A 25,681-nucleotide genomic window follows, 5' to 3' on the forward strand; every position below is an offset into this window, starting at 1 on the left:
CGTATGCAGTCCTGATTGTGGCGCTCACCTGCACGGCGCCAAACACGCATACGACCATCATTGGCACCAAGGCAGAAGCGACTCTCATCGCTGAAGACGACACGTCTCCATTCGTCCCTCCATTCACGCCTGTCGCGACACCACTGGAGGCGGGCTGCACGATGTTGGGGCGTGAGCGGAAGACGGCCTAACGGTGTGCGGGACCGTAGCCCAGCTTCATGGAGACGGTTGCGAATGGTCCTTGCCGATACCCCAGGAGCAACAGTGTCCCTAATTTGCTGGGAAGTGGCGGTGCGGTCCCCTACGGCACTGCGTAGGATCCTACGGTCTTGGCGTGCATCTGTGCGTCGCTGCGGTCCGGTCCCAGGTCGACGGGCACGTGCACCTTCCGGCGACAACATCGATGTACTGTGGAGACCTCACGCCCCACGTGTTGAGCAATTCGGCGGTACGTCCACCCGGCCTCCCGCATGCCCACTATACGCCCTCGCTCAAAGTCCGTCAACTGCACATACGGTTCACGTCCACGCTGTCGCGGCATGCTACCAGTGTTAAAGACTGCGATGGAGCTCCGTATGCCACGGCAAACTGGCTGACACTGACGGCGGCGGTGCACAAATGCTGCGCAGCTAGCGCCATTCGACGGCCAACACCGCGGTTCCTGGTGTGTCCGCTGTGGCGTGCGTGTGATCATTGCTTGTACAGCCCTCTCGCAGTGTCCGGAGCAAGTATGGTGGGTCTGACACACCGGTGTCAATGTGTTCTTTTTTCCATTTCCAGGAGTGTATGAAGCTACATATCATGCACTGCTGACGCCAATTTGTGCTTTGAACTGGTTTGCAATGCCTGCGACCACTGTGAGCTCATTAGTAACCGCATTGCTCTGAATTTTCCCATTTACTGTTCCGGCGCTACCTATGCCTATCTGCGCACAGTCACATTGCTGCTGTTTCTGACCCCTTCCGCATGACACTACCTAACCAAACAAGTAGTTTATATGTTATATATCATTATTATTAAAGTTGGAAATAATTATCTTTTTTTTACTTCCTTCATGATCTAGAGGTTAGCATTATTCCTGACTGCTGATATGGGAACCTTGACAGTGATTCTCAGGGACTAGTTAAAATTTAGTGCTGGTGGGATGGTTGTGAAATAAGGTCCACTCAGCTGTGCAAAGCTAAAGCCAAATAAGAAGCTGATGGACTATATAAGCTGCAATTGGAAAGAATTCTGCAGCCTTAAAGTCACACATTTATTTGTTTTTAGCGTGAAATGTTTTGACACTTAGAACAAAGCTTGGGTACAGACATTTTCATAGCCACAGAATTTAACACAAAGAGCATGTCAGGAAAAAGAAAATCTTTACTAAGTTATTTTTCTAGCTGCAATATACATACATGTTAATGCGTAACAAATTCTTGTGAGAAATTTTCAAGCAGTTTAGATTCTTTCCTCCTCCCCCTCTTTTGCAGTGAGCCTCATGTCACTAGTTTGTGTATATATGCGTCATTTTGAAGTATTTTACTTTTTAAAGCAGTGATTAGCTCTTGCTGGTCTTCAGTAGCTTTTCCCAAGTGTTGCAGTTGTCTTCTCAATGGTTCAATTAGTTGGTATGTCTGGCTGAAATACAGAATGATAAGATTAAATAAGTATTTAATACATAATTAGTCTTCACTGCACTAATGGCTATAATAAATCAACTATCCTTTTATGCATATTCTTTACAGTAATTTTTGTACTCTCACTAATACTGCATGAAAGTTGAGAAGACCACTATTTTCCAATCTGTGAGTGCTATACATAATTAAATTTTGATTTCAGTTCTTTTAAACAGACTGTAGTTTTTAGAATGTACATGTTTAACTAGAAACAGAAGAAAAATATGCAGAGTTTTCAAGTATGGTTAAAAAGAGGTGGTACAGTTTTTAAGATGGTGTACATTGTGAGCAACCAGACTGAGACAGAAATCCGAGCATTGAGGAATTTTCCTTTTAAAATTTTATTGCACTTTATTTTACTATTCCAGTACTGAATTCTACAAAGAGACAGTAGCCGAAACTGCGCGAGTGTGTACTGGATTTTACTCGACGTGCCCCTGCCCACAACCAGCCGAAAGGCTTTGCTAACAGTGGGATACCTTAGTGTATCAGCCTGCCAGCCGATAAGAAGGTCGGAAACCATCGTGTCGGAGAGGTGGAGAGGGCCGGCAAGAAGCGCTTCAGACAGATGGTCGCTCTCTCGCCTACTGGCTTTCTTACCGGTACTGTGCCCTCAGTCTGATTCCAGCGGCCTCCCAGTGCTGTAGCTCAGCTCTTTTCTTATATTCCTTAGTAACAGGGCTTACAGCAATAAACACCAAACATAACACTGAAATTCTCATTACAATTCTCTTTTTGAGAAATTCTGTAGCACAACCAGGCGTCCACATCCCAGCTCTGTGCTAACTCTCTGCCAAAAAGTTATTACAGTTTATAAAATTTTGTTCAACCTGGGTCGACACGTCATTTCGTGGATAGTGGCCTCTTATTTTTGGAAGAGAGAGTTGGTACACTGCACCGTACTCGGTGCTCGACGTGCTCCGTAATGCTGTGCTGCACCTGTGAGCACACGGGTGATGTGAGCCACCAGCACTCCCGAGTGTTCGGCCTCATCGGGCCCTTTCTTGCCACAATGGCAGCTTTTGTGGCCTAGCAGTCACTGCCCGCACAGCACCTGCGGTACATGTTCTACTGCTGTGCCAACCGGCCTAGAACGGCCCTACCCACCTACACCAACATTGGGGGCATGTGCCACATTTCCTCATCACCACGCTGCCTGACGAGGGTCTGTGCTGATGTCGTTGCCACTGTCTCTGACAGTGAGCGTCTTGTTGCTGACCCACACCTGCTGCATCTCTTCACTTGACATTGAAAAGGTATACGTAAGTCCCACTGCTATGCCCACGTACTTCGTATTCATCTTATCGGTGAGCTGCTGCTCTGGATGTCACTCTCATGGGGTGTTTTTGTTAATTAAATGTTGTAGTTAAATGTTGAGACCTTCCTTTCATTTGTAACACCTTTTGTCTCTAGAAATTTGGCCTAAAATCTAGTAACTGTGCCCAACAAGCAGTCTGTGGCAAATTGGTCGAAGGAATGGCAAAAAGTCACTACTGCCGGTAATGCCAAGACTAGATAATGTCACTCTCATCTGAGAGCAGGTTAGTAAGTTGTTATTACAGAAAATACAGTTACAGGAGCAGATTGCTGACTTTTTACATTGACTCGAACGTGAAACTAGACAGACGGCAAGTCCAACTACTGCGAGCACCTCTGGGCTTCTGCAGTGGAAACTGAAACAAATGTACCAATATGGGTTATGCTTCCTGTGGTTTCATTTGTCCCTTCTTTGTTGGGAAAACTCTGTGAGAGTGTTATCACCTTTTTGCAGAATGTCTGTGATGTGGGGCATACTTGCTCCTGGAAGGACAGTTTTCTTCTGAATGTAACCAAGTCGCAATTTTCAGGTGATGCCTGTACTTTTGTGGATTCTGTTGATGCTGTACATGATGCAACAAGTTTGTATGTGCTGGCAAAGAGGTGCGCAGAACACGACTCTGATAAAAGTAGCTTCATCTGTTACTGAGAGCAGTTGTCCGTTTTGTACCACAAAAATGTCTGCAGGATCTCAAAGCTTTTGCAGATAGAATACTAAATGTATCTTGCCACACATATGCATTGGGCATAGATGATACATGAAATGAGGTTCTCATCAAGGAAACTGACCTGAGAGTTACTGATGTGTTTATTCCTGAAATAAAGTTACAATGGTGTCCCCCACCTCATTAGACAAAGCTGGGAGACTGACTCTGCTACATGAGGATGTGGGTCGATTTGTTTGAACTCCCCCGCATAGCAATGAGCCATGTTGTTCTTCTGTGCCGGCCGGGGTGGCCGAGTGGTTCTAGGCGCTACAGTCAGGAACCACGTGACTGCTACGGTTGCAGGTTCGAATCCTGCCTCGGGCATGGATGTGTGTGCTGTCCTTAGGTTAGTTAGGTTTAAGTAGTTCTAAGTTCTAGGGGACTGATGACCTTATAAGCTGAGTCCCATAGTGCTCAGAGCCATTTGAGGCATTTTTGTGCTTCTGTAAATGATACAAATTTTTATAAGCGTGAGGAACGGAACCACATAGCTGAGCACTGCTGCACTCCCTGTTGTACAAAATGTCATATGGTAGTGCATGCAACTGACAGCTGTCTGTAAAATCAGAGGTGGTTTCCCGCAGTGGTCACATCACAAAGTAATATGCAAAATGGGTGGGCACAATGGGGAAACACAAGTGTACTGTGGGAAAATGAGTGTGGAGCAGGTCCACTCGCCCCCTGCAAGAGCAATGAACCATTTGAGAAAGTGAGAAATCAGTAAAGTGGAAAATATAGTGTTAGAAGGCAAGCTCAGAGGAAGAACTGTCAAAATGTTAATAAAAAAAAGGAGGCCAGTTAGTGTTTTATTTGTGTCACAATGTGACAAGTATGTGCTAAAACTGCCATACAACAACATCAGAGGTTTAGGTGATGATAAAATCATTCCTGTAGGCACTGACAAGTAGACTTGCAGATTGATGGGAGAAGGTACAAGTTTGACAAGGAGCTGGTCAGGAAATGCAGATGAGATTTCGGTACTGTTTCTGGGAACGATTTCATGAGCCGTTTTCAGGCACTGATAGATTATAAGATGTGAACTGTTCAATTGAGTGAGGCAACTCACTGTTCTGGCAATAAGCACACCTCAGTCGCGAGGAACCTGTGGTGTGAGGCCTACTCCACGGGCTCCAATAAAACCATGTACATGGGCATCAAAAACGATCACCCCCCTAAGAATCAGCAGAGGAAAGGGAAAAGTTCTCTGAATTGATATCAAAACTCAGATACCACTGAGATTGGACTTTCTGGTTGATCTGTACAGACAGAATGACATTCTCAACTAGGTTCAATCCCATGTCAAAAGGAGCATAAGTAATGCAAAAGCAGTGAAAAAGAAGATATGAGTATCAGTATGTGTTTTGGTCAGAGAGATGTAAAGATTCCACTTGGAACTGTACTGGCCAGTGAAGAGGAAGTAACTGAAGAAGCAGTTCGATATGCAAAACACTTTAAGCAAAGTAGGAAAAAGCAGTTGCCAGAGAGAAAGGTTCATGCAATTATGCCTTTTCTAAGAAATCAGTTACATGAGAAATTGCATGTTTTTCTGATTCAGAGCAAAATCTTTTATGCCCAGTTCTGGAAGAATATGTGTGGCTATTGTAGGAATGGGAGTATTTGCCAGCAACTAACCCCTTACTGCACGAAATTCCCACAGAAGATGCTAGACTTATCACCCTGAAACCATATAGACTGCCATTTCACCTACAATCTGTTGTTGAGAAAACTATTCAGTTGCAGGTGGCTGTAGGGATAATTCAACCCTCTACAAGCCTAGGTCTTTGCCTATTGTCATGGTCTCTAAAAAGGCATTCAATGGAGAAAGTCCTATCGTCTGTGTGTTGATGAGAGAGTGTTACATCAGGTCACAACCCCTAACACATCCTCTACCGCATATTGATGAAACAATGGACAGATTAGGAAATTCGATTGCGCCACAGGATAGACCCAAAACTCTGGTACCGCGTGCCGTGGAATTTGAATCCCCGCCAGACGTCATGGACGTCGAAGACCCCTAGAGGTCTCTGCACCATCGCACCGTAAGCTGTGGTGGCGCACACATCCTGGCCCACATTTAGTGTGAGGGCGCCACAGTGGAACACATGGTTCCAGCGGCCAATAGTGGTGCCCCCGATAAAGTATTTAAGCACCCGCCTCTCGCTCAGCCAGCGAGTCTAATCTTGCGTTGCCATAGATAACCTATTTACTTTCTTGATCTGTGTACGAGTGGACATGGTTGTTAGGTTTTCTTGTGACTCCATTGTTTCAATCTTGTTGTTGTTTGTTCTGTCCTTCGTTGGTTGTGTCTGCCCTCTCCTGTTGTGTTGTTGTTCGCGGGCTGCTCCGCGGGTCCTGCCGCGCTTTCTGTCACTTCAACCTCGCAACTGTTCTGGTCGCCATTACAACAAAAACCACTTCTGGATTATTTGAGTTTCTTTGTATGCCTTTTGGTCTAAGGAATGTGCCTGCTACTTTTCAAATATTCACTGAATTACTATTGAGAGGCTTGAAGCCCACTATGTGTGTCTTATACTTGGATGATATAATAACTTTTTCAAGAACAGTTGAGGAACATGCAGAAAGGTTACAAAGTGTGTTGCCCAAGATGCGAAGTGCTCATTTAAGCTCAAAAATAGAGAAGTGTTTGCTTGCAAAGCCACAGGTCCAGTACCTGAGACATATTATTTGTGCAGACGTAGTTAAGCCACACCCAAGGTTGACAGAAGCAGTTGAGAATTATCCAGTTCCTACTAATTTTAAGAAGCTACAGTCACTCCTTGTTCTAGCTAATTACTGTCTCTGTTTTGTGAAGGATTATGCCATGGTGACTAAACCCTTGACAAAGTTATTGAAGAAAGGTGCTGTATTTGAGTGGACAGAAGAGTGTGAGATAGCCATGAGACAAGAATGCTTTAAGTAGTTCACTTTTGCTGGTCTCCCCAGAGTCTGAAAAACCCTTTATTCTTTCAACAGACACTTTGGATTATGCTCTCGGAGCTGTCTTTAGTCAGGAGTATAATGGAGAAAAAAAAAATCACATAGGTTGTGTTTCTAGACAGGTGTATTCAGAAGAAGTAAACTGTAGTGCTACTGAGAAAGAGTTACTGGCCCTTGTTTTGGGAGTAAACTATTTCAAATGCTATTTGTAGGGGTGGAAGTTCACTGTGATCACTGACCATGCTGGCCTGGTGTGAGCACTGAAACTTTTGTGATAAAATGATGTGCACCATAAAAGGGTTGTTTGTGCAAGGGTAATCCCAAAAGTAAGGTCTCCTACTTTTTATAAGTACATAGAACTTTTTATTTCTAAAATGGTTTACATCAGTTTACAGCTTGAGCATTTAGCTATATTTCGACATAATCACCATTTCTGTCAATGCATTTTTTAGATGCTGTGGCAGTTTTTGTATGCCTATGTCATACCAGCTCGCCGCCATGCTGTTCAGAAAGTTGTGAACTTCTTCTTTCACCTCATCGTCGGAGCTGAATCGCTGGGATCACAATTAATGCTGACAGGTACTGTGAGACTCTGAAAAAACTCAAACGGGCAATTCAGAACTGGAGAAGAGGAATGTTGAGCAAGGGCGTTTACATTCTCCATGACAACGTTCGCCCACACATTGCTTGGCAAACCGTTGCTCTCCTGCAACAGTTTCAGTGGAACATAATCACCAACCCACCCTACAGTCCTGACTTGGCACCCAGTGACTATCACCTGTTCCCTAGGTTAAAAGAACATTTGGCCGGAAAGCGATTCAGCTCTGACAACGAGGCGAAAGAAGAGGTTCATAACTTCCTGAACAGCAAGGCGGCGAGCTGGTATGACGGGCATACAAAAACTGCCACAGCGTCTACAAAAATGCATCAACAGAAATGGTGGTTATGTCAAAAAATAGCTAAATGTTCATTCAGTAAACTGATGTAAACCATTGTAGAAATAAACAGTTCTATGTACTTACAAAAAATAGGAGACCTTACTTTTGGGATTACCCTCGTATCAAAATGATGATGGCTTAAGTTGCAAAGTACAGGTTGTCCAGACTGACAATGTTCTCATAGAAGAGTTGAAATAAGCACAGGAAAGAGATGTAAAATCTTACTGGAATGGTTCTGACACAGATTTTGTCAGAGGGGTTGGTATCTTATACTGTAAGAACCACTTGGGTAACAGGGTAGTAGTGATACACAAAGAGCTGCACATGGCGCAATGTCATGACAGTTTACAGGCATGCCATAAAGGCCAACATGCCACAAATGCTATGATAGCCTTTTGGTGGAAGTATAGACGGATGGATGTTCGGAAATATGTAAAGAACTGACTTTTGCTCTAAGAGCACCTCTGTGTAGTCCTACAATGTCAACTGCACACCACCCAGCAGCTGGAAGGCACTGACTCTGTAAGAGTCACATGACAATACATATCACAGCTGTGGCACTGTCTGTTGGAACATGTGTATTGTGGGAAATTTCACCAAGAATTTTCTGACAAGAGAGAAAAGTGATTAATAAATAAAAATATAAGTGGCAAGAGAAGTTAGCAACAATGAAACACATCTACTTTAAATCCATATCAGGTTTGACTGTGTTTTGAATGATAAGTCAGAAATTGGTATTAAAAACAAAAAATAACATTTGAATAAAGTTGTATCAAAATGGATATTATTGGAAGCTATCAATGCGAGTTCAGACCAGGAAAGTCAACTGTAAGCCAGGTATTTACTCTCCGACAAATAGTAGAAAAAACCAATGAATTCAATGTTGGTGTACACCATCTTTTCATTGACTTTAAATCTACATATGACACAATAAACCAGGCCAAAATTTATGAGGCAATGCGGGAATTTCGAGTGCCTGGAAAATTGGTGCATTTAATAGGGGTCACCCTAAAGTACCCCAGTGTACCATGCAAGTTCAGTCAGGCTATCACCTCAGTTTCCCACTCAAACTGGGCTAAGGCAAGGAGATGGGCTTTCCTGCCTACTCTTCAACCCGGCCCTTGAAAAAGAGGTACGCAAATCAGATATTCATACAAGAGGAACTATCTGCTATAAGTCTGTACAATTGCCGGGATATGTAGAAGACTTATATTTAATGGGCAGTACACTTAGAGATCTACAAAGTGCATTTTCAGCTCTAAAACAGAGTGCAGAGAAGATGGGCCTGAGAATTAAAGAAGGAAAGGAGAAGTATATGTATAATGGCACTAACCAACCTTTACAGCCCACAATAACCCTTGATGGAATGACATTTGAGTGAGTGGAATGTTTCACCTACCTGGGCTCAAAGATAGAAACAAGTGGCACCACCTTTACTGAAATTATGGCTTGCACAAGTGCTTCTAACCGATGCTACTTTGGAATGTTGCGACATTTTAGATCCAAGCTTATATCACGAGGGACTAAGTGCCGACTTTACAAAATGCTGACATGTCCAGTACTTACTTATGGCTCAGAAACATGGAAAATTGTGAAGCAGGGTGAAAACAAACTGAGAGCACATGAAAGAAGTACACTGAGGACGATTTTTGGAGCTGTATACGAAAATGGGACCTGGAGAAGCTGAAGAAATGACAAACTTAATGACTGCTATAAGGAGGATAATGTGGTAAAGTTCATAAAGCTGTGTAGACTGAGACAGGCTGGACTTAATGAGACAGATCCCACAAGGAAAGCCTGCTGCAATGAAACTGGAGGAAGAAGAGCAAGAGGATGACCTAGGTTGAGATGGAGTGACGAGGTTGGAGAGGACGCTGTCAGAGTCAGTTGCTGTAACTGTAGGTCCACGGTGAAGTCCTGAGAGGAATGGCAGAAAATTATTGAGGAAGCCAAGTCCCATTCAGGGATGTAGTGCCAATGGAAGAAGTGTTGAAACGGAAGACATAAATACAGTAAGACAACTGACTAGTGAATGTGGATTCTGGCAATGTAACAGTCTAAGAAAAAAGTGTGGATTTTATAACAATTATGAAATCAAGAACATTTTGAATTTTGTGATAAATAATCTTAATGATAATCATTTAAATGTTAAATGTAAATGACCATTTGCAACCAAGTGTGGTTGGCTGCTGATGGAGTTTTGACTGAGTAGTGGTCTTGCGACTAACGGAGCTGAGAGCATGCAGAATTGTTTTTGGGATCTTTTGCTGCTGGATGTGGATTGGGTAAGATCTTTTATGCAGTGAAGTGCCACTCAAGTGTATGATCTGAGTATGCCATTTTGGAAGTATGTTTTGAATGAGGACTGAAATTTATTTCAGGGCTTCTGAAAAACTAGTAACCGGTTGTCTTATGAGCACTTTGTAACATTCTTTTTGGATTTGTGTACACATAATTGCCTGCAAACTTATTTCCATGCCCTGATAGACATGTGACCAATTCAATTTGTACTGGGCTTAATGTAGTTTGATTCACTCATAGTGGTGAACAAAATGCAATTTTTTGCATTTGCTACTTTTCAAAGCTCTCTTTGTAGGCTTGAAAACACATTTTGATGGGATCTGATTACAGGGGTGTGTAGAGCAGGTCATAAAATACACGATTTTGTATCAACCTCAATTTTGTTCTCCACTACACATTATGAGTTTTGAAAAGTTGCTCCTCATATGCTGTCTTATGTGCCATGTTAATTTGTTTATATTACACCAATGTTGTGTTGTATTGAGGATACCATAGGCTTTGCTCTCTAATGTCAATCCTATGTCTGAATATAGCACAAAAAACATGTCATCAGCATAGGCCATGACCCTGTTGGTGTGCTCGCCTCCTTCTGTGAGAAGCTGGAGGAGTTAAGTTGTGATATCCCAGAAGATGGGTCCACAAATTGAGCTTTGGGGCATCCCTTTGTATTCCTTTTGACTACTCTGTGGCTACCCACCTGCCAGTCTGCTACTTTGTTTTGGTACCAATCCAGGAAAATAATGCACAGGGACCCGGTTACCTGAAGTTCTCGGAATCGAGCAAACAGTGCAGGCAACCAGTGATTATCAAAGATGCCTACAATGTGTATTAAAATCTGAGATGCACATTTTTGAAGGGTGTGTCCTATAATTTGAAAATTTTGTTTCTTGCATTATCAGTTGATTTCCTTGCTCTGAATCCATATTGATGTTGGCAAAGGCTGTAGAGCTCTCTATGTTCCTTTAGGCTATAGCACAGGAGCCATTTCTACACTTTAGCTACAGAATTTAGAAGACTTACAGGTCAATATGATTCCAGTTCTGAAGGGTCTTTATTAGCTACTTTTTAAAATTACTACGGGATTAGCTGTCTTCCACAACTCAGGTATCCTTATGAGAAACAAGTATCATTTAATAAATCCATTAAATATGGTGTTATTTTTGGTGCAACCTGTTGTGTAGTTTCTGAGTGGATTTTGCCTAGGACTGGAACTTTGTTTTTCTTTACTCTCGCTATTGCTAATGTGACCTCCTATTTGAATGGGTCGCTGATGGTTACAGTTGTATCCCCCACTGTCTAGTTTGTTTCTTAGTCAGCATTACATTGCTGCGTCTGTTATAGGGTCATCATCTGGCAAGGGTGTATTCAGCAATAGTTGCACTGTATTCCTCCATCCTTTTGTCATTGTACTGTCATCCTGCTTTAGCACTCCCAGAATCAGAGGTGACTTAATTTTTCTGTATTATTTTGTCGCTGACTCCACATGCTAATTTGCAACTGTGTTGAGCCGTATTCCTCCCAGTGCTGTTTCTCAATCATCTATACTACATTTTTAAACAGAACATTGCATTTCTGTAGTCTTATTTGTCTATTGGTGATTTTTGTAAACAGTTTGGACACAGCAATGATTACAATGAACAGTAATGAAAAATTACACAGAACGGTCTCAATCACACAAAAACACTTTTATTCAAAAGTGGTGACTGGTTTCGCCACGATGTGGATCATCTTCAGACCGTACTCTAGTGGTGATGTGTAGAGGTGATGACAAGGAGCAGGGACTGATGTCAACTGCAGTCTCCACATGTCATCAAAGACATACAGTCCCAAGATGGTCCACATTGGGCCAAAACCAATCAGTACTTGAGAATAAAAGTGTTTTTATGCGATCGAGACTGCTCTATATAATATTTTTTTGTTATTATTTGTCTGTCTCTCGCTGTGACTGTCCTTTGATACAGTTTCCCTTCCTGCCTCATGTCCTGTCCCAATCTAGTTCAGTGCTCCAGGGTGTTTTTGTCCTCAGTCTGTTCGATAGTTGTGGTATAGTGATGCCATGTGCTGTCTGCAATATTTCAGTCAAATTGAGTGTCCTACATTTGATGCTACTGGTTATGTTATTGTCCAGTTCTTGATATTTGTGCATTTTGAGTTTGTTCCATTCAGCTTTGTTTATGATGAGTCAGTTGTCTGTATTATAGTGTGTCATTTTGTCATGAATGTCTATAATGGTGATAATATGGTCAATGGTTACAAAGTGCAGTGTAACTGTTGATATCCACATTTATCTTTATGGCACTGGTTAAAGTAATATTGATACTGTTCATCCCAGCAGCATGTCCCTTATATATGTGTGGTTGATCTTCCCTATTAAATATAAATACATTATTATTCGGTTTTATTTGGTTAACAATTTGTCCCTTATCATCAGTTCTACATGTATTGCAGAGTTTTAACTTACCACTCACGTGTACAGTTATCAGTAACTTTCAATCTCTAGAGAAATGTGCTACATAGTCTACCGTATCTCTGAAGGTATCTTGTGCACGAGAACACATAATGACAATCACCCAGGTTTGTCTGTCACTGTTTACTTCAATTTCTACTAAATTGCTATTGCATTGTTGAGTTATCCTAGTGATACTGAAGTTCCAGCTGAGAACAACAGTTGCCACCGTGGCACTGCTGTCTCCAATGATTTACGTGGCCTGTGGCACGAGGCAGGTTAGTTGTCCATTCCTGACATATAGGGTTCTGTAAACATAAGGTGTCACATTTATATTCATCAATAACCAACGAGAGTTCTGCAGCCACTGAAGTATTCCGCATCATATTTAGCTGCAGGAGCCTCAGAACAATTTTGCACAGACAAAGCACTTTGTACCAATTTGCTGTGGTCAAAAAAATACCATACTGTGGGCTCTGATCATATCTCAAAAACCTTTTTCTCTATCTAGACTTTCTGATCTCCACAAACATGTTTGTTGAAGAAGGTTATAGAGTTTGAGTGACTCTGTTGATAGTTTCCCCTTGTGTACTGTCATCCTATCTGTCTGCTCCATTGTCAGAAAACAAAATTAGCCTCCCTTTGGGTGAGACTGACGGATCAGAGCTGCAGTGCAGTCTGAAGCGTATCTCTATGCTGAAACCTACTTAATTTAAGGCTTGTTTCCAAAGTGTTTAGATCACCATGTTTTAAGTCTTACTTCTTCTGGTCCCTTCAGTGTGTTTTGCACCTTCATAACAGGGACAATTTTCCTCAAGTTCCAGGTCCTTGTTAAATCTGTTTACCCCCACGTTGTTTATCACCACTTTAATCTATGAGTTTGCCAGTATCTACGGAAATTATTTTCTTTCCCTCATTACTCGGTTCTGCCTGTCACTCCCTTGCTTATCATATGCTTGTTTGTCACAAGTTCATTTGCAACATTCTTGGTTGTCACATACATCAATCATTTCTCATTGTTTATCATATCTAGGCTGGTGTTGTCAGCTACCAATGTTTGTTTGACCTCTATGTTAGTAGTTTGGATTTGTGGTTAGATAGTTGTGTTTCGTTGTTCACATATGTTGATTGGACTAGAGCTGCCACCTGTACTTCTCTCTTCCTCACATTTTCAGGGATATTTTCATGTTTGCACTGTTGTTGCTCAAGTTGCTGTATTCTAAGCATAAGTGCGATCTGCACGGTGTCCTACTCGTAGAGGTGGTGTTTCAACTGCTGCACTACTCCTCATTCTGTCAGTCCTGCGCTATTAAGGAGACTAGGTTCAACCACCTTATTGTGGACTAGTGACGAAATTGTGACATTGTAAGCATTCAGTGTTTCCAGAAACAAACCATGCTGATGGCACCAGGAAATGACTCAATGCCAGCTTTTCATTCTAGTGGAAGTCAATTTGTGTGTTTGTATTGTACTTTGTATGAACCTTAGAACTAAGAATGTGGCTTGGGTAGTAATTACCTATTGTTGAATTATTTGCAGATCTAGCAGCTACTGCTATAGTCTATTTTTGTAAGCTGGCTTGCGTAAAGTAATTTGTAGATTTGACAGTCGTCATCATCATTTTTATTTCATGATTTTCCCCTGCCTCTACATGTGCAGCCAATGGCATTTTTCACATTTTGGCATTCTTTTCTTTCCTTCTATTTTATGGTCCTCTCCTCCACAACTGGCACAGACCACTTGCTTTCTTGTGCAGTGTTTGGTTGTATGGTCTAGGTCACAGCACTTAAAGTGGGAAGAACTGAGATCCTTAAAATACCTGGCTTTGACTGACAAGGATATTTCTCACATCAGGTCAGACTACAAGCACACTGGTCAAGAAGCTTTTTGCCTCTGAGACGTCTGTAATAAAAGCACATATTATAAAGTCAACATGACTTTAACACAGAAGAACATAGCATCCAACAAACAAATTTTGAACTCAAGATTTTCATTCTTCAAGACTAGAATATGTGCACTGAAGAGGGTCACACAGTAACTGAAATCATTCGCTGTAATAAATGATTTTAAATCTCCTACGACTGATGCTGCCAGTTTTCTTGTTTACAGTACCCTATATCTTGATTGAGTATTGGCTGTGAACTTATTCAACTCTGTTTAAGTGGCAGTAGATGCTTGCAGCTAGCATAAAATGTTAATTAAGTTAAACTTATGAACAAATAAACTGCTCTTGCAAATTTTCTAAATTTAATCTTTCATAAATAAATTTAATTCTCTCTCATAAATGAAGTTAATGATATTCACTATTGTCATAAGCAAAATTCATTATGCAGGGTATTTCAGCTTAAAGTTACATTTAAATTACGTAATAAAATTGTCAAAAAACAATTCCCCATAGTACCCCCCATATCCATGAGAATTGGATCCTGCATGGCTCTGTACAGAGTGTCCCTCTCTTTTTTAGTGGTCATCAATGGTTGGCAGAAGCTGTGGGGTCTTCAGTATGGCCCTCCTTGTATGTCGACGATTTTTGCTTCTACTATTGCTCCTCTAGTGTGGGTGTTGCTGAACACCGACTACAGGGCACCATTTGGAAAGTGCAGTCACCCACAGCTTTCAGTTTTCCACTGCCAAGACTCACATCCTGCACTTCTGTCACCATCGTACCGTTCAGCCACACCAAGAACTTTCCCTTGAGGTCCAATTACTCAATGTGGTGGAATCTTACTGCTTTTTGGGATGGGTTGCCCAGCTGACAGGGCTTCCCCATCTTCTCCAGCTTAAGCAAGGGTGCTTGCTACAGATTAATACACTCTGCTGCCACAGTAACACCAGCTGGGTTGCAGACTGCACTAACCTTCTGCAGCCTTACAAAGCCCAGATCCTGTCCCATCTTAATTACGGAAATCTCGCATATGGTTCGGCATGATCCTCAGCATTGTGGTCACTGGACCCGATACACCACTGCAGGGTCCGACTTGCAAAGGAGCCTTTCGAACTAACCCTATGAACAGCCTACTCACAAAAGCTGCAATCCTTCACTATAGATCAGGTATCAACAACAGCTACTCAATTATGCTATACATGTTCGCAGCTACCCTAAGCCTCCAAGCTACTGTGTCCTTTTCCCTAGTAGGGAGGTCCACCTCCCACAACAGAGACCCAGAACTGGGGTCACATTTGCAGTCTCTCTGTTCTGAACTGAAACTTCCCCCACTGTCACCTCTAGTCACAGGGAGGAATCACATAGGCCCTGATGACATGTACCCTGACCTTGAGTCTGTCTTGACTTATCCTTTGGACTAAAGGATTCGGTTGACCCCATTGTGTTTCACCAGCTATTCCTGGATGTCCTTGATGCATTTACAGGCTCAGAAATTGTATGCACTGACAATTCAAGGGTCAATGGATGAACCAATTTTGCAGAGAACTGTGCTCCTTGCTGAATGGATGCAGTGTCTTCACTGTTGAATTGGTGACCATTAAACAAGCCCTTAGATACGCTCATTTTTGCACTGGCAGGATGCTTCTAATCTCCAGTGATGCACTGAGCAGCCTTTAGGCGAAAGACCAGTGCTACCCTCATCACCCATTAGTAAGAACTATCCAGGATCTGCTTTCTGACCTCCATCAAGCTGGATGGGCAGTTGTCTTTGTTTGCATCCCTTGACATGTTGGGATCTCAGGGAATGAACATGCCGCCTGCTTGGCAAAGTTGACTACCGGGATGCCGATTTTGTAAATGGGGGTCCCAGAACTGGACCTTTGGTCAACTCTAAACCATCAGTTGTTGGGTGTCTGGAACTCAGAATGGTTTATCCTGGACTCCTCAAACAAACTAAGAGCAATAAAAGAGATCACAACCACGTGGCAGTCTTCCTTCGCACTTCTTGCAGGCAATCCACTACCCCTTATCGGCTATGCATTGGCCACACTTGGCTGACCCACAGCCACAATCTCCAATGTAATAACGCATCTTAGTGCAGCTGTGGTGCCCACCTGACAAGTGGTTCGCATCCTACCACACTGCCCAAATTTGGCTGCTTTGCGGCGATCTCTTAACCTTCCTTACAAGCACCTCTGTTGCTTGCGAATGACACCAAAGCGGCTGACCTGGTTTTATAATGGAAAATTCATCCCTCCCCCTCCCTGCCCCAGCGTTCTCCCTACCCCCACCACAAGGTTGCGTCTCCCATCATGCGCAGCTGCTCACACTGTGTGGCCTCAGCAGCCAGAGACTGCAGTCATGTATGTTTGAGTTTGTTTGTGTGTGTGTGTGTGTGTGTGTGTGTGTGTGTGTGTGTGTGTGTGTGTGTGTGTGTGTGTGTGTTTTTGATCTCCAACGAAGGCCTTGTTGGCCAAGAGTTCATTTTCCGAATGTCTTTTTGTTGTGCCTATCTGCAACTCAGCATCTCAGCTATATGGTGGGAGGGACACCCCTCGCCTGCTCTGGCCCAAGGAGCCCGTGGCAGCCTTTGCTCGGCAGTCTCACTTGGCTCCTACCCTTCACACCTTTTCATTCTCCTTATTCTTTTATGTTTGCCATTTTTAATGTTTTATCTTTCCTAAGCTTTTATCATCTTGTCTGTGGTGTTCATTTCCTTGGGGTAACAGATGGTGAGGTGGTGCTCATGGGATGCAGATGGTGTGGCCACCACTGCATACCTTGTACTGGCGACCTCCAACTACGTTCTGGGCAGAGCTGCTCGCTCACCATACCACTCCAGCCACTGTGTATCATAAACTTTGTGTCTATACCTTGCTGCTTTATGGGCTGTGACCTAGACGAAACAACCAAACACTGCACAAGAAAGCTAGTGGTCTGTGCCAGCTGTGGAGGAGAGGATCATAAAAAAAGAAAAAAAATTGAATGCTAAAATTTGAAAAATGTCACTGGCTGCAAATATAGAAGTAGGGGTAAATCACGAAATAAAAATGATGATGAGGACTGTCAAACCTACAAATTACTTTACACAAGACAGCTTGCAAAAATAACACTATAGCAGTAGCTGCTAAACCTGCAAATAATTCAACAACAGATAATGACTACCCGAGCCACAATCTTAGTTCTAAGGTTTCTCCCAACAAATTGACTTCCACAAAACTGAGAAGCTGGCATTGAGCCATTTCCTGGTACCACCAGCATGGTTTGTTTCTGGAAACACTAAATGCTTACAATGACATAGTTCCCTCACTAGTCCACAATGAGGTAGTTTAATCGAGTCTCCTTAATAGTACAGACTACAGAGAAGATACGTGTTCTGCAGGACCAATAGAGCGAGGAATGATGCAGCAGTTAAAACATCACCTATATAAGCACATATTACAACTTCAACATGGTGTCAGTAGAGAAGAACACAGCAGCTAACGAACAAATTTTCCGAACTGAATTGTGTATTGACGCCATGTTGAAGTTGTAATATGTGCTTTTACTACATGAGTCATCAAGAATATTCACACTAAAGATGGTCACACACTGATTGAAATGGATTTGCTCTAATAAATCATTTCATACCTGTTATGACCAATGCTGCCATTTTTTGTTTATAATACTAATGTTGCAGTTGTTGAACACATGGTTCCCGATGGAATCCAATCTCAAAAAGATAAAGGATAATAACTTGTCAGACTATATTCAACTAATAGCAACCAATAAATTAGTGAATGCTGGACTTATACAAAACCATTATTTGCACAAATTTACTTACATTTTCGTACAACTAAACACTAAAGCTTAGCCTTAATGCAAAATGGTGTTCTGGCACATATCCTCACTGTAACATGTATGGGCTGGTTATAATTAAACTATTTGAGTCAACTTTTCAGTTACATTTCTTGTGAGGACTGAAGTTGATGATATGTGGCCTTGGAACATTTTACCAAGTGAGGTAACACAACGGTTGGCACCTGGACTCACATTCGGAAGGACGACGATTCAAATCCGCATCTGGCCTTCATGATTTAGATTTTTACATGATTTCCCTAAATTGCTTATCACAAATGCTTTTTTTTTTGTTTTTTTGTTTTTTTTTTTTAAAAAAAAAAAAAAAGAAGGTCACAACCGATTTCCTTCCCCATCCTTCCCTAATATGAGCTTGTGCTCCGCCCCTAATGACTTCATTGTTGACGGAATGTTAAATACTAATCTCCTCCTCCTCCTGGAACATTTTGTGGAGTGATGAAACATACTTCATATCTTTATTTCTGTTCTGCATGTCCTCAAACACATTTCCAAAAAATTTCATTGTCCTACGATCAGTCATCTTTCTTGAAGGCCATGTCAAGCAGTGAAAGTTTAATTATAACCATCCTCTATTATCTCCAAAGTACAGATACGCTAATATTATTATAAACATGAATGCACAAAAATTTAACTTCTGTAACTGTGAAATTGTAAGCACCATCATCTAAATTATTGATCTAGCTAATTTGAGCAGTAATTCCATCCTGAAGTGCAACTAGATCCAAATTACTGCCTAATCCCAACATGGTTTCAGATTTCATTATTAACACATAAAATAAAAATTAGATCTTGCCAGTGTAGTACCCACGTCACTGTAATATATATTGACTTACTGTGGTCTAAAATTTTCTCTGGACATCTCAGACAAACATTTCCATCATCTATTGGTTTTATAACATTACTTGTGCCTAAAACACAAACAATGTGACCAGTCATCCCCTGCACATCCTTAGTCACAGCAGCTGGAACAGTGGCCCAACTTACAACAGTCACTTGGAGATAGATCACCAAATTTGTTTTTATCTGTGATTGTGCCTTATTTGTCAGCTCATATGGCCATTCTTGTGATGAAACAATGGAAAATCCAGGACAGAATGATGACAATATTATGAAAAGGATATACTACTACCCCAGCATATAGTGGTAATGTTCAGTTTCAGACAGGAACAACAAAAAAACTGCTAAACAAGTAAGCTTTCAGCCAAAAGGCCTCCTTCTGAATTACACTGCACACACCCACACAGACACACACGCGCACACACACACACACACACACACACACACACACACACACACACACACACACACGCGCGCAAATGACACTGTGTGTGTGTGTGTGTGTGTGTGTGTGTGTGTGTGTGAGAGAGAGAGAGAGAGAGAGAGAGAGAGAGAGAGAGAGATTATTTTCATGAATGTGTGTGTGTGCATATGTTTTCTAACTCAGAAAAAGGCCTTTTGCCCAAAAGCTTACTTGTTTAGCAGTATTTTTACTGTGATTGTCTGTGACTCAATGTCTCCACTATATGCTGTAACTTTTTGCACATGTAAAAGTCAAGCTTATCCTTCCTAATAGTCTAGTATTTCTCAATCACAAAAACAATATGTCTCTGCAATTCATGCACACACCAATGTATGAAGCAGCCATGTGATCCATAAGAATTATCACTCAGGTTGAGCGCACATAATATTTTCTGCAAGTGGCTTTCTTAATACCCATATTCACACTCTATAAACGAAACTAATGCATCAGTCACGCATAGTGCACCCCAACTGCAGTGATCACAGGCCTGTGGTGTGACACTGAGAGTCCAGTACAAACTGAGCACTCATATGCAGTGGTATAAGTAATGCAGTTTATATTCTTACAACTTGCTGATAGGAATCTTACAGGGTCAGTCTGCTATGACAGTTCTTCGATCACACTCATAATCACATACTAAATTTTCTATTATAAATTACATACTTTTGTTCTTGCACAAGCTGTAGCTTCAGTTCTTTGTTGGTTGTCCTCCACATCTCCAGTTCTCGCTGCATTGTGTCAACATCCTCTTGTAGAAAGTCCATCCACTTTCCGAGAGGATTGGCTGCTCGAGTCAGAGTCTGTATCGATGAGCGCAGTCGCTCAACTTCTCTAGTTGCTGAATCTCGCTCTCTTCTGAGTCCGTCCTCCCACTCCTGGATACCAAATAGTTAACATTATTTTTAGATTTTGAATAGAATAGCATTACAATATCTCATGAGAAATTACTGATGCTACTGATATGAAGATCTCAATTAGAGCTAAATATAATTCAGATAGTCTTCATCCAAGCCGATCGTGGGATACATTTTCCAAACAGCTATCATTATCTGATGTTCTGACAACAAGAACACACAGGTAAAGACAGCCACAACACTTCATTACTTCTAGAATACCTGTACAGGAAACCACTTGCCACGAAGTGACTGCACTGCTAGTCCGAAACACATAGGCCGAATGCCAACATATGACTGAAAGTGAGTGAGTGAGCTCGGCTCTGCACGCCCTCGGCCAGTCGGTATACTGCACTGCAGAGGTACTGTGTGCATATCTACAAGTGCAGGCCTCTGCCAGTGCCTGTATCTTCTGACTTTGTGGTGCACCATTGCAGTTGTGCTATGCAGGTCACAATAACCCTTCCCCAGTGTCCACATCTGTGGAGGCCTCGAAGGTGGAAGGGGAGAGCAACTCTCAGTCAGTGGTGACCTCAGAATATGGGCAAGAGTGGTTGGGGTGAGGAATATCCCGTTGAGCCCTGTTGGAGCACGAGATAACAGGACCAGTGATGGGCAGCCTAAGTGGGAATTCCCGGCAATGTCCAGCGGCAGTGTGGAGGTGGAGGTGTCTACGCTGCAGGCTGAGGCCGTGCAAGAGACATCAAACTGGTGAGGGGTATTGTCACCGGCTAGAGGGGCACCGGAGTTGCTGCTGGAGTCTGTGAAATTGTAGGCCCATTGGGCAGTGCTGAAGCAGGTCGAAAATGAGTCTGGAACACTGTCGGATAGGTGGCACCCAGAGGCTGGGGCACCAGCAAACGCAATAGTGTGGCCAAGATGCAGCGAGGGAAGGGGACACCCAGACTCTCAGCCAATTTTGATGGCACCAGACCTCCAGGTCTCCTGTTCAGAGGGTGTAGACAAAGTGACCGTTTTGACGCACGATTCTTGCTGGTAACCAGCAGGGGCACCGACCAAAACCGTACACCCAGACTGCCATCCCTGGCAGGAAATGTGGTACAGTGGAACATGACGGTGGATGAGATCCCTGATGGAGGAGGTGGATCAGCGTCTGCAGCTGACATCCATGGAGAAGCTCAGCAAGACTACAGGAACCAATAGGAGTCATCCACAAGGCAATCAGAAAAAAAAGTAATGCTTCCTTGGTGCGAAAGTCCTGCAGATATATTTTTCATTTGGGTATTAAACATGTAATCCATCTGCACAGCCTCCCTGTTAGATTGGGGAAACAAACATGGTGATGCCTCATCACATACAGAAATCAAGAAATGTCTGGGACAGGAACTGAGGTCCATTGTTAGAAATGAGAGTAACTGGGAGACCCTCTACAGGAAAACATTTTTAGAGACCCTGAACAGTTACTTCGGTAGTGGCCAAGGAGCACTGAATCATATATGAAAAATGCAAAAATGCTTCAATGACAACCAGCCAAAACACATTCAAAAACAGACCAGTAAAATTGACATGGATGTGCTCCGAGAACTTTGTTCCTGGACTTCATGAAGAAGATGAAGCCTTGGGAGCTGCTGGTGACTAGCGCAGTGGGGACACATAATAATCAATCAAATGCTCCAGCTACCGGTCAATGTCAGGCCTGTACATACGTCTGGGAGCTAAGGCTTTGGCTCAGGAAACACCCCGGTGATCCTCATGCAACAGCTGTAACATCTCCCACTGTAAACTTCAAGGGATAACCACCCTGGGGGTTGTGTTGTCCATGGAGAGAATGAGGGCTCCATCTAAGACTAAGACATGATGGTGCAAGACAGTAGAGTTTGAAGCAGATTGGAAGTGCGGCCCGGAGGAAAAGATGATCAACCCAGCTGAAAGAAATTGGGCAACCTGCTTGAGGACTGTGTCAGACACTGTGGCCTTGGAACCCGGGTACTAGTGATTGGAAACATGTCTATCGCTTGGTGGGAGATGATAACCAACTGGAAAAACATGAGCTCCTCTCAATGAAACTTAGGGTCTGCACCAATGGGCAACTGATATAAGATGATCGCATTGGCGTGGTACCCAGTGGGGCAAACATGGATGTCATAGTGGTATTTGGAGAGGAAAAAAGCCCACCGCTGCAACGTGTGGCCCCTCCTTATCATGGACCCAGACGAGTGGACTGAATAACAAATATAACAGCTTGTAGTCCATAATGAGTTGGAATTTGGTGTCATACAAGAACATGTGAAGTCTGGTGGCAGCATACACAACGGCCAAAGCCTCTTTCTCAGCTTGAGAGTAGTGGACAGAGTTTGGGATGGAAACACCAGTGGCTGCCCTGAGTTGTCTGCATTCTGATGGGCGAGGGCTGCCTCCTGCCGCACTGGGAAGCATCCACAGCCAAAACCAGTGGTTTACTGGGATCAAAAATAGCTAGACATGGTCACACGCCAGAGACTACACAAAGGTCGCACCCATGTGGAGAAGAAGACAGAGACTGTGTGCAATGGTGGATGGCCTGGGAATGAACCAGCAGTAATGGGCAATTTTACACAGGAAAGACTGCAGTCCTCGCAACAATGAGGGTTATGGCTGGTCCGTAATGGCCCTGACTAGACTCACGAGGGGTTGGGTGCTCTGTTGTGATACAATGTGGCCCAGATACTCAAGAGAGAGTTGGAAAAATTTGTACTTCTGCAGACTGCAACAGAGACCCATGACCTGGAATTTTTGAAAAAAGGCCCTGAGATTGTGCAGGAGGTTGCTCGTAGTATGTCCAGGTCATCCAGGTAGTTGAAACACTGCAGAATAGTGGACGTGACCTGTTCCAGATAGCACTGAAAAATTGGGGGCGAGAGGGTGGGGGTGGGAACACTTGCCACGACAGATGTCAACCACTAATATCGATACAGGCCAAGAGGTGTATGAAAAACCACAATATGGTTAGACTGGCCATCCAAGGGTAACTGGTGATATAGTTTGGAAAGATCAAGTTTGGAGAATTGATCCACAGTTAAGGATGTGAACAGCTCATTTATGTGTCGACTACAGACTGTGAATTCAAGGTAGCCTTAAAATTGCCACAAAGTCACAAATTACCAGAGGGTTTCATCATCATAACAAAGGGTGTGGCCAATTCCCTAGAGAAAATGGTAACCACAAATCCGAGAGATGCAAGCTGGTTCATTTCCACTTTGACTTGGAAGCATATGCTACAGAGATCTGGCTAGCACGAAACAACGTAGGGCAAGCCAGTTGCTTCAAGGTTACGTGGGGTCGAAAGTCTGTGGCGCATCCTAGGCCTTCCGCAAAGACAGCCTGAAATAATGAGCACAAATATTCCAACGATTGGTAGGGGAATTTGGCAGATACCAACTGTATGGTGTCTGTGACTGAAATGCAAAAGGCCTGGAAGGCGTCAAACCCTAAAAGGTTTACTGACTTAGCATCAAGGATGATAATGAAGGTAATGGGCTGAGTTACTGATCTATAGGTAACATCAGCCATAAATTGGCCAAGCAAGGAGATTTGCTCTTTACCATATCCCATAGGCGCCTGTTTATCAGCAACAGCAGTGAAGAGCCAAGGTCTGAACATTTTTGGGCATTAATCACAAGAGCTGTCATACCAGTACCTATCTGCAAGTATAGCTGTTGCAAGAGAGCCAAAATGTCAATAAAAAGCTTTTTGGAATCCCGATTGGCAGCTGGCCCTGGCAATGATGCTTCCCGTACATCCGTATCTGTTTTCACAGATGTTGCATTCTGTGCAGTCGAGTGGCAGACTATCACAATGTAGACTTATTAATGACACTTACAACAGATGGCCCAACACTGGGGACACAATGATGTATCATGTTGTGAGTAACAAGACACACACAATGGCAACCAGGAATTGCAGCCAGAACTCTGTTTATGTGCTGCACGGAAGTCACCGAAATGGACAGATTTTATTGCCATGACTTCGACCTCTCTAGAAACAGTGGATGTAGTAGGCCATCCTATATCGTCATGACATTGTACCGTGTTTTCAGTTGTCAAACAGCAGAATGTGAGACCTCATAAGACTGGGCAATGAATAAAACCTCTTTCAGGGAGGGGTTTTCTAATTGGAGGGCCTCCTGATCCACTTCCTTATCCAGGGAAGAGTGGATGACAACCTCAGGAACCGTGACATCTTCATATGACTCTTTTGACCTGGCCATAACAAAATGGCTAAGAACAGGGAGTGGCCCAGGCATGATAAGACTGATGGAGCTGATTCTTGCATTGGCAAAATTAAACCCTAGCAGTAACAACATGCATGTGACAGGAATAGTAGGAAGACAAAAAGGAGCATAAATTCTCAAACGACAAAGGGGAATGTTCCTGCAAGGGGGCCAGCTGCCACAATGCCTGATATGACGTGGGAGAAATCCTGTGCAACATACCACTGCATCTGTAACATGGAAGGCACAGAAATGATGTAGTAGGCTATGTTTGTGTGCTACCCAACCTTTCATTGCCTCATCAAATGGCTGGATCATAGGAGAAAACATAGCCAGAGATGAAAGGGGAGTGATTGACACTGGCAGAGTGAGTCACATTACTGTAAGAAGTTCTGTCTGTTGCTGCATCAATATTTGAAGCAGAGATTCCACGTCACAACAATATGCGAAAAGAACCATACAACAAAACACGTGAAAGACATCTCTACTCCTCGCCAGTGTCTTCTGACTACAAGAATACACAGACAATGACAGACACAGTGCTTCATCACTTCCAAAATACTTGTACAGGAAACCACTTGCTATTGAAGGTCTGCACTACTAGTTCAATACAGATTGGCTGAATGTCAATATATGACTGAGAGTGAGGCTGGCTGGGCCCAACTCTGTAAGCCACGATCCAGCCAATAGAGAGCACAGCAGAGGGGCTGCACATGCATCCACGAGTGGATGCCTCTGCTAGTGCTAGTGTCTTCACATCTGTGCTGCGCTTAAAATCTGCGCACCCGGATCGAGGGTGTGGAATCTACACAGGTCACTAAATTCTGTTACTTGCTTCATCCAATGTAAACCCACTGATTTGTACTTCTGGTGCCTGTTCATCAGTTTGTAACTGCATAGTGTGAGTCTTTGTAAGATTAAGGATGAAACTATTTGCTGTGAACTAACATTAATCCTGTTCCATTATTCTCCTTACTGTGGCTGGTATGGCTGTGTTTGGGCGCTTTATCAATATGTTTGTGTCATCTGAAAATATTACACATTTCCAAGAGCCATCCAGTGTCCCGTTCATGCTGATCTGAAACAGGAATGTGCCAAACATTGAACCTTACAGGTCACCAATGTTTCCCTTTTCTGAATTTAATCTTATTCCTATAATACCATGTGTCAATGTGACCCCTCTGTTTTCTATTCCTAACACTTTGCTGTCTGCACATTTCATACAAAT

At 43.0% G+C, this 25,681-nt stretch overlaps 1 protein-coding gene across 6 annotated transcripts in view; it reads right to left on the bottom strand.

The window, feature by feature from the left end:
- Positions 1-1,347: 1,347 nt before the first annotated feature.
- LOC124619817 (TRAF3-interacting protein 1) overlaps positions 1,348-25,681 on the bottom strand; it is a 244,350-nt gene continuing 220,016 nt past the window's right edge. For all 6 annotated transcript variants that reach the window (XM_047146416.1, XM_047146417.1, XM_047146414.1 and 3 more), the window contains 2 exons: positions 20,014-20,225; positions 1,348-1,623 (listed from right to left, as the gene is read on the bottom strand). In XM_047146416.1, the coding sequence (XP_047002372.1) occupies positions 1,482-1,623; positions 20,014-20,225 (354 nt within the window). In that variant the 3' untranslated portion in view covers positions 1,348-1,481. The remainder of the gene's footprint in view (positions 1,624-20,013; positions 20,226-25,681) is intronic.

The sequence above is a fragment of the Schistocerca americana genome, chromosome 6 (genome assembly GCF_021461395.2).
Source record: "Schistocerca americana isolate TAMUIC-IGC-003095 chromosome 6, iqSchAmer2.1, whole genome shotgun sequence".
Lineage (NCBI taxonomy): Eukaryota > Metazoa > Arthropoda > Insecta > Orthoptera > Acrididae > Schistocerca > Schistocerca americana.